Here is a 12,838-nt window from a genome sequence, read left to right as displayed (position 1 = left end):
CCTTTCAGTCTTAATTACACTTAGATTCAAGACCTACACAAAGAAAACACCCAGCATTGCACTGGACTATGCTTCCACAAGTCTCTCACCTACTAAAAAGCTTCTGACTTAAAAGATTCAAGACATCAGTCACTTACTTAGGTTTCAGATCAAGAATATCAATTAAATACTGCAAAAAACACTGTGTGAAGCCCATACCTAGCACTTTGCTGTTGTTGTTTAAAGGTGAGTAACAGCTGAGAATTAAGACAGGTAAAAATTGCAGATGGCACAGCATTACTTTTGTTTCTCTCAGGGTTTTTTTGGGGTAATTTATTTTTTTAAGCTTACCTTAATTCAGGATGATGTTCCTGTATTTTGTACCAAACATAGCTACCATCTAAGATGATGTGATTATCACATGGTAAGACTATACAACGGAGTTGAATATAAGATTTTCAGTCCTAGAGTAAGAGAGACCTAAATGTTCCATTCAGTTCTTCATAGCAACATCCAAGCTGATCAAATACAGTCAAATCCTGAAATAAAACATCAGGGTTGTGGCTTTTATTTTGATTTCCCATGACCTCGTGTAGCACAAAAAATAAGTCACCCACTTAGTCTTTCAAATGAAATTATTTAAATACACAACTCCAACTCTGGGGGAAGAAAAGTTGCAGAGAAAACCACACGTGAGTTTACATAAATGTAATAAGTGTAAACTGGATATAGTTTTAAGAACACAGTACAAACTTGTATGGAACCAATCAACAGTGGCCCTTCCAACCTGCCATCAACCAGGACCCCCAGGTCCTTCACAGGGCTGCTCTCCAGTGTTACACTCCCCATTTTGTGCACACACCCAGGGTTGCCCCAGCCGAGGTGCAGAATCCAGCACTTTTAATTTTTAAACTTCATAGGGTTGGTGGTTGCCCAGCCTTTAATTTGTCAATGTCCCTCTCCCTTCATGGCAATAAACAGCTCCTCCCAACTCAGTGCCATCAGCAGACTTACTTAGCATTCCTTCCAGTCCTGTGTCCAAGTGTGTCCATGAAGATGTTGAAGAGCTCAGGGCAAGGATGGAGCCCTGCAGAGCCCCACTAGTGACAGGACACCAGCCTAATGTAACTCCACTCTCCACAACCCTTTGCTCACAGTTGCTCACCCACTGCATGACATGTTTATCCAGCTGTGCGTTGGAAATTTTGTTCAGAAGGACACTGTGACAGACATTATCAAAAGCTTTACTGAATTCCAAAAAGATCACAACTGGCATCCGCTGATCAACTGGAGCGTTCCTCAAAAAAGGAAATTCAGTTTGACAAGCAGGACTTGCCCCTCATGACCCTGTGCTGGCTGTGACCCATGACTGCACTGTCCTCCAGGTGTTTCTCAAAAACTCCCAACATAATCCTCTCCATAATTTTACCAGGAACTGAAGTGAAACAGAGACCTGTGGTTACCAGGGGCAGCCTTCTGGCCCTTCTAGAAAATTAGGGCATTTGTCGAATTCCAGTCGATTGGGACCTTTTCAGATTCCTGAGACCATTCCAGAATCATTGAGAAAGGTCTTGTGATGACATCAGCCAGCTCTTTGAATGCCCTTGGATGAACTCCATCAGGTCTCATGGATTTCGAGGGATTCGGCTGGAAAAGCAAATCCTCTACGACACTGGGGTTCAACAGGAGTTTATCATTCCCACAGTCATGGTTCTCCAGCTCAGGGCACTGGGACTCCAAGAGGCCACCAGCAGCGCTGAAGACTGAAGTGAAGAAACAATTAAATCTCTGCAATGTCTACGTTCCATTTTTTGAGGTGACCATCTTCATCACATATATTATTTCTGCACTGCCTTTTGCTATCAACATATTTTAGAAAGCCCCTTCTACTGTCTCCCGCAGTTCTGGCCAGTTTCAGTTCTGACTGAGCTTTAGCTACACCAATTTTCTCCATTTTCTCCCCACAGAGGTGAAACAGCATCTTTGTAATCTTCCTGTGTCCATGAACATTGCTTCCACTGGACATACAGTTTCCTTTTTGCCTTAGCTGCAGAAGAAGATCCCTGCTCAGACCAGTTAGACCTTTGTCTCATATGCCTGATTTCCAATATTTTCAAGCTACCTGCTCCTGTACTCTTAGGAACGTGGTGCTGAAGAGACCAGCACTGTTAGACCACAGCACTTTCAAAAGCATCTTCCCAAGTGACTTTACTCACCAGTTCCCTGCGCAGCCTGAAGCCTGCTCTTCTCATGACCATTTTAAACTTGATCACTTCCTGGTCACTGTGGCCAAGACAGCCACAGACCAGTCAATCCACTCCACTCACAAGCCCCACTCTGATGAAGGCAACAAATCAAGGAGGGCCCCTTTCCAAGTAAACTCCCTTAGCATCTATATCAAGTTACCATCCAGGTGCTCCAGGAATTTTCTGGACCTGTTTGTGTGGTGCTCCCAGTTAACATCTGGCAAGTTAAGGTCCCCCATAAGAACAAGGGTGGCTGATTTCTATTCCTTAGCTCCTTAAAGGATAATTCATCAGTGCTGTCATCCTGGCTGGGTTGCCTATAGAAGACTTCCACAATGAAGTTTGTCCCTTAATCCTTACTCAGTAGCACTCAACTGTGCCACTGCCAACTCTGAGCTCCGTACATTTCAGCCCCTCTACGACCTATGCCACCTCTTCACCTCACCTTCCCTGCCTGATCTCTCCTGAAGACCCTGTAATTGTAACACAGCAGTCACAGCACTCACCCCACCAGGTTTCACTTTTACCAATGAAGTCACATCTCTGGGATTAAGGAAGCTCCTCTTCCTTGTTCCTCTTGCTGTGTGTGTCGGTGTAGGAATGTTTCAAGTGCAGTTCACTGTAGACAACACCTCATGGGGAGGACTGACAGACCTCATAAGCACACAGTTCATCAAATTTTGCCAACCAGTTCCATTGCTCATCACAGGCAAACCTGGTTTTCTCTCAGGCTTGCAAATGATAAGCAACGGGATGGGCACACCAGGCTTGGAAGGTACACACACAGTGATTTAGAAGCTGCTACAGGATTCTGAGATTGAAAGTTTTTCACACTTTGAAGTTTATTAAAAACTTAGTTATGATTGTGTTTTTTGGACAAATAACTTCCAGTACCTAGCTATGTCAGGATATTAAAGCATACTCTTAAAATAAAACTTGAAAAAAATAAGGATAAGCTTATCATATGGTAAAAAAGATGGAAAGAAGAAAATATACCCTTTGAACAGATATTGTCAGGACACGTGGTCAAAATCAGAATTCACAAAGGCATTAAAAGCAAAACAAAATGGATATAAACAATCTCAATGCAATTCTTTTATTAGAACCTGAAAATGTTTCTATTCACCCTGCCACATCTGAAGGAAGAACCATAAATGGAATCCTAGTAAGATGTGTTCACTAGAGAAAGCCAGCAAGAGAATGGTCTAACCTATAATGGTTGTCCAGGTCAAATAAATATATTTCAGACTTCCACTGTAACAGTACTATATCTGCATGAATGGTAAGCATGTAAGTCAGATGCAGGGGTTTTTCCTAGTACTCTGAACAACCACTTATTGAGGCTGTGTTTTCCTCAACACAAAACCAGACAAGTTGTTTTACAACACAACTGATGTTAGACAATGGAAAGGCACTACTCATTAATCTCAAGATAGAGCATGAAGACACTTTAATCCTCAGGTAGGGAATCACTAGGAAAGATAATGCTGAAGGCAAACTTCTAATCAAAAGAGCTCAACAGCCAGTACAGGATTCCACTCCTCTCTATTTGCCAGCCATTCAGAGAAGGATTTCAATTCCTTTACAAGACACACAGCAATTGCTACGCCCGACACATGTAGCACCTTAATTTTCTTGATATTTTTCCAATTGGAACACAGCAATTTTCTGTCAGTCTCAACTGAGCACACTGGACTTCTCTAGTAGCAGGAACTCTTTCCCCACAGCAAGCACTCACTGCTCTGCTTGCTTCCAAGGCTGCTGTTCCGTACAACACCTCCCAAGCACCACACATGCACTGCCCTTTAAACACACAGGCAACTCCTGACAGGGAGCCAGCAGTGGGGATGCAGAAAGTTGTATCTTTACTGCTATTCACAACAACACAGACTGGCTGAACATCCTTTGCAGAGTCCATATTTGAATCACTTCTGCCTTTCACTCCAGTATTTCCCATGAACAGGTCAGGAGACTGTTGTGTCTCAGGTCTGGCAGCCTCAGGTACAAAATACACAGATCAGTGTTCCTTACACCTTTTAAAATCATTCATCACCTTGTTATTAGCAAAAGAACACTTCCCAACTTAGATGACTTCCATATGGTTAAGTAAAAATGTAAACTGTATCTATACTGCACATATTACACAAAACCCACCTATACAACTGTCCTTGCTAAATGAACCAAGATTTTGATTATATATACATTAAAAAGTATATTATATATACTTTTAAAAAAGTAACCACAAAAATATTTGTTATTCTCCTTTCTGGAGTTCAGGAAAAAAAAACACCCACCCAAAAAAAAAACCTTACTCACACAGCTATACCAGCATAATTCTCAAATGTAAAGTTACAAAAGTAAAGCTGCAGTTTCACCAGTGCATTGTGGCTTGCCTGAAGTGGGACATAATTATGATAACAATATAAAACATAACTGTTATCTTATATGTGGATCCTCATAAAGCACTGTCAGTGAATAATGGGAGCTCTGTGTTTCTTAAATAGGCATTAGCACAAGTGTAAATGAGAAAAATGCTGCAAGTAAACTCAACACCTGCATCAGGTGAGTACCTGCAAACTGAGAAACACATTCCAAACATAATCAAAAATGGTTATAAAAGTTAATATTTAAGGAAGATAACATACATAGTAAGGGTAATTGCATATAATTCAGTTACCTTTTACAACCTGAAGAATTGTTATGAATCAACAAAACCCAAATCCCACAGCACTTAATATTTAGACAAAATCCAACTTCCAAGAATCTACGAGTGCTGAAAGGAAAAACACTGTATTTCCAAAGCCATTTTCAAAAGTCACCATGACTTAGATAAGCACTAGTGCTGAGAAGGTAAAATAAACAGCCTTTACTTTTATCATGGTGGTCTCCAAATACAAAGCATTGTCAACTTCCAACCTGTTACCATCTGTTTTCACAGCTTCCAGTGTGGTTTCTGTCCTCCACCAACACCCATACAAAATACAGTTAAGACACAGAACTCTTTAAGAACTGACCCTATTACCTTCCCATTGAACAGGAGAGAAATTAACCATTAATAAGTAATCTGCTAATATTTTTCATGCCTGTTTCAAGACAACTTAGACAACACAAACTGTTCTTATTCTGCCACCTTTCCTATCAATAAATTCTCCAGCTGCATTGCAAATGAAATTAAATCCTGCTTCTTCAAGGCAGAACCTATTTTTGTATTCAGTTTTTGGGCACAAAAGCTTTTAGGCACTTCATGTCTTCTAGGAGTGCATTTTTTCAACAGGTACCAGTTTTCATTTCAGAGGATCTTACTGGTCTCCCCCACAGTGGCATGATGATGATGATAAAGGGGAGATATTTAGCATAAAGCGTCTACTTCATTCTTACAAAAATTATTTTCTTGAAAAATAAGACAATGAAACATCCAGCAAAACTCTAAAATAACATCTCCTGAGAACCAATTTTAAAACATACACCATCAAGAGCTACAAATGGTAAAATTCAGGTGTATTACTACCAAGTCACTATGTATTGGCCACACAGTAAACTATGCCTAGCACCAAGTGAGAAAGACAGTAAGAAACTGGAGTGTTGCAGATCACTTCAACAAGCCATCATCTACATCACAGTCTTCTTTTGTCTGAGAACTTCAGCTGACCAGCTTGAATCAATACTTTAAAGCATTTTCTCATGACTACAAAGCTGTATGAAAGACAAGTAAATAGTCTGCAAAGCATTAACCAGTAAGTAAGTACTCACATTTGACACTGGAGACTGTTTTTGAAGCTGTTCACTACCAGGAATGATCTAGTGCTCCCTAGCTAAACAATTCTTAGGAATGCATGTGGCAAGGAATAAAACCATTTAAGAAAGGAATACATTTAATAATAGGAAATACTGAAAAGAGATAGCTCTGCATAAGTATGTCCTGGTAAAAAATGCAACACTTATTAGTAGCAAGCTCCTCCAATGACACTTTGTACAACAGTTACCTACAGTTATTAAAATTTGACCCCAAAAATGTGATGAAATGCTTAATTGCTACTTATAGAAGCAATTAGTGTAAAGGTACAAGAAGTTTCCATGAAGCACCAACACATGCGACACTCAGCAAAGTTTAGGGGGCAGGTGGGAACTTGTTTCTCAATGCCTAAACACGTTGCCCTTAATAAATAAAGATATCCTTAAAAACGCAGCAAATTCAAACACAGGGTTCTAATGGCTGCTGAACAAGGAATGTGTTTTCCTGGAAAGCAAGACATATTTTGAGTAATACTTTAACCAAACAGACAAATAGAAACCCCAACCACAACCAAACTCACCAAACCCCAAACCACATCATCCGAAAACTACCAAAGGAACAGCAATTCAAAGAACTGGGATGTTAGTCCCAAAGAGCAAAAAGAAACCCACTGCTCAAAAGTAACCAACCAAACATAGTACAACTAGGGACAGGGTACACCACAGAGACCCCTAAAATACACATCATACAACACCTGCTGCAATGTGCAAAACCATTACTGACCGGGCTAGGACTAATTCACTTAGAGAAGTAAAGATGCAGCATTTTAAGGTTCCTATAAAAGGCACAAGGGGTAGGTATTTAAGGGAGGCCCATATAAAACAAACAAGGTACAGTCTATGAGGCTTGCACACCCTGAAAAAAAAAACTAAAATTACTCACTTGTATTCACCACTTTACAAAACAATGACACTGAAGACCTATGCCAAAACTCTTTACCGCAAACTAAAGACTATGCAAGTAATTGTTCTCAAAAACCACAGTTATAAAGATTTCTACTGTTCCTGAAACTCACTTCTCAACCTTCCAGGACCACCTCACATGAAAGGGTGTGCTGTGAAAGTGCCTAGGATGTCACAAGTGACTTCAGGTGTGAAAAACACAATTTCATCTTCTCCTGCTGCTTCAGAAACAAAGATCTTTAATTGTCTTGGCTTACTTTAATAATCCATAATATTAACCAGAAGAATCTTTTTTCTACAAAAATATGGTGATCACCAATACTAGTTCAAAACTGTAGACAGAAATCCAACTCTGTTCAAAGTTTCCTGTGGCCTTTCTTATTAACTGCAAAACAAGCTAAAAGCTTAGTTATCATTCTTCTGAATTCCTCTAGGAGTATTACAAATCAATGCCAGATTTTTATACTAGTAGCAAACCGCAGAGGACAGTGGTGTTGGCTGATAAAAATATCTTCCTCTGCCTCAAAAAAATGCTCTTCAAACCACTACATTTTTTCCAGTGCAGGAAATTCTTCTGGTTTCCAAACTGAATAATATTTACACCTGAACATCTATTCCAACCTGATAAATCAATTTTCTCTCATTACTATTATTTTGACCATACTTTAACAGGCACGTGTCTCAGTTTGATCTCCAAAAAGTTGGAACTTACTCTCTGTCGACAAGAAGCTACTAAAATAAAAAAAGCCGCAAGTTAGGACAGGTCTGGTTTATTTAGGATAAACGACACCCCATCTGTCCGTCGCTTGGGACGCCGCCCTGCCCGAGCGCCGCGCGTCCGTCCGGCAGCGCTGCCGCCCGCGGCGGAGGGAGCGCGCCCGGGCCGGGCCGGAGAGCGCCCGCCAGCAGCGCGGCACCGGGGCTGCGCCCGTGACCCCAGCGGCGGCTCCGCTGCGGCCGCGCCCCCGTCCCCGCTCACCTCGGCGGCCGGGATGTTCACCACACCTGTCGACCTCCTCTTCTCCCTCAGCTTTCTCTTCTCGATCTGCCCCTTCCCCTTCCTGGCGCTGGGGCCCGAGCTCTTTCCCTTGGCGGCCAGCTTCTCCTCGCCCTCGGGGGAGCCCGGTGCGGCGGCGGGCTCGGCCCCGCGGCTCCCGGCGAGAGGCGGCTCCTTGGCGGGGGCGCCGCGGCCCAGGGCGGCGCTGGCGAGGCTGACGCAGTTCAGCGCCCCGCCGGCGGGGGGCGCCGGGCGCTCGGGGGGCAGGTTGCTGCTGTTGTTCAGCTCGGCGGAGGGGCCACCCCCCACAGGACGGGGCTCCCCCCCGCCCGGTGCGCCCGGGGCCGGCGGTGCCTGCTTCGCCCGCATCTTCTCCCGCTTGGCTTTCCATTCCTCCAGAAAGTCCGTGGTGCTACCCCCGGCGCTGCGGTAGCCGCCAGTCGCCATGTTCCCGGCGGGCTGGACGGCGAGAGCGCCCCACCAGCACCGCTGCTGCCGCCCGCCCCGAGGCGGCTCTGCTGCCGCCCGGAGAGGAGAGGTCCCGGCGGGTCGGGCGGGAGAGACGGGGGCGGGAGAGTCGGGGGCGGGGAGAGAGGCTCGGAGAAGCACAAACACCCTGGAGAGAAACAAAGAGGGGACGTGAGCCGCCCCGCCGCACTGCCCATCCCCGTCCCGCCGCTTCGCGAACTCCCCGGGAAGCCCCCGGCCCCAGGGGACGGGTCTCCATCACCGCCCGCCCTCGCACGCTCGGCTCCCACGGCTCGGACCGCGGCGCCCGGCCCCGGCGCGGCGCCCCTCGCTCCCCGGGGCTCCCCTCACCCCTCGGCGCGGGGCCGCCCGGCAGTACCCGCCTCCTCCGCCCGCCCGCCCGCTGCGGCCACGACGGCCGCGCAGCGCCGTCCCTCGCCCCGGGCCATCGGGTACCATCCCCCGAAGCCGGTGCCATCCCCCCGCCGCCCGCTTGCCTGCCCGGGGAGCCGCGTTCCCGCGCGTAGCAGGGCGGGGCGAGCGCGGCCGGCGCTCACCTCCCGCCCGGCGGGGCCGCGGCTCGGGCGCTGCACGGCGCCGGCGGCACCAGGTGAGCGGCACCGCCTCCCGCCGTCCCGGAAGGAGCGGCGCGGCCCCGAGCCTTCCCGAGCTCCCTCCCCTTTCCCCATCGCGGCGCGGACACAGCCGAAGCCAGGGCGGAAACTGCCGAGATGGCCCCGACAATGGGGTGAGGGCGGGGAGGCCCCGCCCGGCCCGGTGCGTGCCGCGACCCGACCGCCCCGGCTGCCGGCCCGCAGCGGTGCCCTGGCACCTGCCCCGGGCAGCGCCGGCGCGGGAGCGGACACGGACCTCGGCGCTCCCGACGAGCGGCAGGGACGGAGCGGGGATGCCCGGGCCGGGACACGCCGGCCGCGGGCGCACTCCGCTTCCCCGGCGGCTTTAACGGACGGCGGGCGGGTGCTGCCGGAGCCCCGCCAGCAGGGGCCGGAGAAGGCGGTCTGGTGTCACACCCCTCCGCGGGGGCTTCCCCTAACCCGCCCCGCACCTGCCGCGAAGGCTCGGCCGAAGGCCCCGACGTGCGGCCGCCTCCCGCGGGGCAGGTGCCGCGCTCGGCCCTGGGGCGGGGCGGCTCCCGGCACCGCCGGCCGCTGTCACCGCCGGCCGGCCCGGAGCCGCGTGCGGAGCCCCGCGCCGCCGGCCGCGCCTGCGCTGCCATCGGGGACACGGCGGGACGGGACGGGACGGGAGCGGCCGCTCGGCCTCAGAGCGCGGGGCCGCCGCTGCGCCCTGCGGCGGAACGGGGCACGGGGGAAAGAGCCCGAGGTTAGCGGCTCCCGCAGCAGCAGAATGACTTCCTCTGGCCGCGCCGGTGCTGGGCAGGCGGCTGCTGGCCGGGTGGAAGTTCACTCCCGCGGGCGGAAGGTTGGGAAAGATCCTGTGTTTTCCTGACGCTACAAGAAGCCAGGATTCAAGGGGTTTCCGCCAGTCATGCCGCAAAGACTTGAGCGATGTCTCGTTTTATAAATAATAACAGCCCTCAGTGGGGAAACCTGACTGGGTTAAATGTTAGGAAAAACGAACGTGGAGGGACCGTGGTGGGAGCATGTGCTATCTATTGAACGGCTTGTGTAGCTGACAAGATGGGTAAACCTGCACGGAAAACTCAGCTCTGTTTTTGTTTGCCCGAACTCACTATGTCTTAGTAGCATCCTGGAAATTGATCGTGGTACTTTTGAAAATCACAGCTGTCAATAGACTTGTGGCTTGCTTAGTCGTGCTTTGTAATTGGCATGCTGAGGGAAGGGAGCGTATCGATGCCACCTTTCCAGGTGGCTCAGGACAAGATACAAGCTTACATCAGTCAGAGGAAATCCATATCACCTGGGCTCACCTAGCTGAGAGCACACAATCACCTTTTCTCCTCTTTTCAGATTTAGTCCTGAATTTGTCCACCTAATTAATAAAATTCAGTAGTACTTCAGAATATAAACTTTGCAAGGGTTTTTGGTTTCTTTTTACAGAAATAAAGATATATAGGTGTTAGGGATAAAAAAAATACCCAGCAAAATGGAGCTCCAAGTATCTGCTGCTAGGCTCTCTGCACTATGTAAATAACAGGATTAGTCCATGTAGCCACTTGTGACTTAAATAAGCCTCTACCTCGTTCTCTTTCACAGCAGTGGGCACAGTCTTACCCTGCCAACCTTCTGGTGATCATTCATTTACGTGGACTTTTCTCTGAACTCATATCTGATTTCTGCCCTGGTTTGGATTTAGGGGTGTTTCTGATGTGGTGGTAGGTGTTTAAATGTTCATATATGTGGAAGTTAAGGTGCAGTTTCATTACTGCAGAGAAAATCTCTTATCTTTCAGGCCAAGGGAAAATCCCCAAACAAAACCAGCCAGTTGCTCAGTGTTGGGTTGGAAAGCTGTAAATAGGCAGAAAAATAGATGGTAAAAACATAGTTCTGCACTAGTGCTACTCTTCACTACTCAGCAGTACAAAATAAGTAAAGCTGGTCCCAAAAGAAGTTTTGACTAAGCACTCTCCCAAAGGAAGAAATCTTACCTGCACTCTTATCTGTAGAGTTTTAAAATTAGATGAGTACTCAATTGTATTTCTAGAAAAAGGATTTCTGATAGGAGTTCTTGTCTCTCCTATCATGTAATTTTTTTCCATTTATACAATGAAGAGCTTTTCTTGAGAGAATCATGTAACTGTAACACCCTCATTATTACACACCATGAGCAGCACAGCTGGCCAAATATTAGCAAAAAAGTCATATTAGAAAGTTGTCACTTACAGCATGTTGTGTATATTGAGCAATATAGCAATGTATTTTAGTTCTTAGGACACCCTCATTTCTCTGCTGCCCCTTGAGCCCCTCTCTCTGTGGCAATCTGTAGCAGCTAGCAAGGCTTAGCTGTGCCTGCTTCACATGCCATGTGCCCACCTTGCTTATGTGTAGGAGCTGACATGTCCAGGCTTTAGCTGCATCTACCTCTGCTGTTGGATTTTTTTTCTCTCTACTGTAAAAAACATTGCAAGGTTTTGGGGGGTCTTGGGGGGGGGGGTTGTTTGGGTTTTTTTGGTGGTTTTTTTGTTGTTGTTGTTGTTGTTGTTGTTGTTTTTTGTGCCAAAAAGGCTTTGTTTGCTTTATAGTCTGTTATAAATTAACAGAAGTTATGTTGTGGTGAGTGAGGTTGGGCTTAAGTGCCCAATACAAAAATGCTGACTGTCAGATGTTTGCATCTCAATAAGGTTGTCTGTGCTGGAGAGCTTTCAGGGATAAAGTCCCAAATAGTTTAAGTATCACGCTGCATGTTTTCCTCTGCCACAAGGGAGAACAGCTTAATAGCTTGCAAACATTTTTAGAACAACACTTTTCTCTTTTCTTGCAAAGGAAAAAAAATCCTCAGGATATTCTTAAGTCCTAGAAATACAATTCATTTTATTAGCTGTGTTTTAAACTGGAGTAATGATAAGGGTCCTTAAGCCTTAAGATATTGGTTTTTATATATTCTGGAATGAGATTCTTCCCTAGAGGTAAAATTACCACCAGGATTGGGTAGGATGATCTTGGTCTCCTTTGCCATGGAAAAAAATACTTCATTTTTTAATTTAGAGTAAAACCCATGATTCATTCTTAACATCACAAGGAAATGAATTGCCTTTTGGGGTTGGGCACTTCAAAGCTGCCTTCTTTGTAAAGGGTTGCAAACTGCTTGAGATTTTCATAATTTCTTCTAGAGATTAAACCAAATTATCCAACCTTGTTTACATTCTGAGTTCAGGTTTATCTGAGCCATAATCTTTTCTGAAGTGGCAATTTTCAAGGGCTGGAAAATAAAATAGAGAGCATAATAGCATATTAATGGCTGAGAAAATTAAGGATAACATCCAAATTCCTTCCCAATGTCTGTTTACTTGTTACCATCATGCTCTGAGCTTGGAAAAGATTTGTTATATACACTCTTGTTCTGCAGTGAAACATTCCCTCCATCTCACCCTCCTCAGCATCTCTCCCCAAAGTCTCTGTTGAGTTTACTGTGTTCACCTGCCTGATTCTCAAACACACTCTTCCTTCTGCTCCAGACTTTACTTTGCCTCTCCTGTTACCTGAATTTCCATGAAACTCTTCCACTTAGTGCACCTGTCTACTGCTTCCCATACTGGATCCCCTTTGAAGTTCATTCACTCAGCATTCTTCATCTTTCTTCTCCCAGTCCAAACTTTTACAGTCACACACTTGCTCTACCTGCTTTATTGCTCACGCCTTATTAAGCATGTAATTGTTATTTTTTAGCCTGCTCTGGTGCTGTTCCACTAAACTTTCCCTCTCTGTTGCTTTCAATTTTACTGGCTGGATAACCCTCACTCACTGTACCCTAACTAACACATCTACCTGCTTATTTCTGCACTATCTGTCCA

General features: G+C 46.4%; 1 protein-coding gene across 6 annotated transcripts in view; it reads right to left on the bottom strand.

Moving 5' to 3' along the window:
- Nucleotides 1-9,397, bottom strand: part of PAWR (pro-apoptotic WT1 regulator) — a 74,091-nt gene extending 64,694 nt beyond the window's left edge. The window contains exons 1-2 of one of the 6 annotated variants that reach the window (XM_074539680.1): nucleotides 9,256-9,397; nucleotides 7,900-8,533 (exon numbers count right to left, since the gene is read on the bottom strand). In XM_074539680.1, the coding sequence (XP_074395781.1) occupies nucleotides 7,900-8,364 (465 nt within the window). In that variant the 5' untranslated portion in view covers nucleotides 8,365-8,533; nucleotides 9,256-9,397. Of the gene's footprint in view, nucleotides 1-7,899; nucleotides 8,534-8,736; nucleotides 8,861-8,882; nucleotides 9,129-9,255 lie in introns of those variants that run through there. The other 5 variants (XM_074539679.1, XM_074539678.1, XM_074539681.1 and 2 more) reach the window with 5 other exon arrangements.
- Nucleotides 9,398-12,838: the final 3,441 nt, after the last annotated feature.

Source organism: Zonotrichia albicollis, chromosome 4 (assembly GCF_047830755.1).
Source record: "Zonotrichia albicollis isolate bZonAlb1 chromosome 4, bZonAlb1.hap1, whole genome shotgun sequence".
Taxonomy (NCBI): domain Eukaryota; kingdom Metazoa; phylum Chordata; class Aves; order Passeriformes; family Passerellidae; genus Zonotrichia; species Zonotrichia albicollis.
Note: the sequence above shows the minus strand (reverse complement) of the source record. Positions and strands in the feature narration are given on the sequence as shown.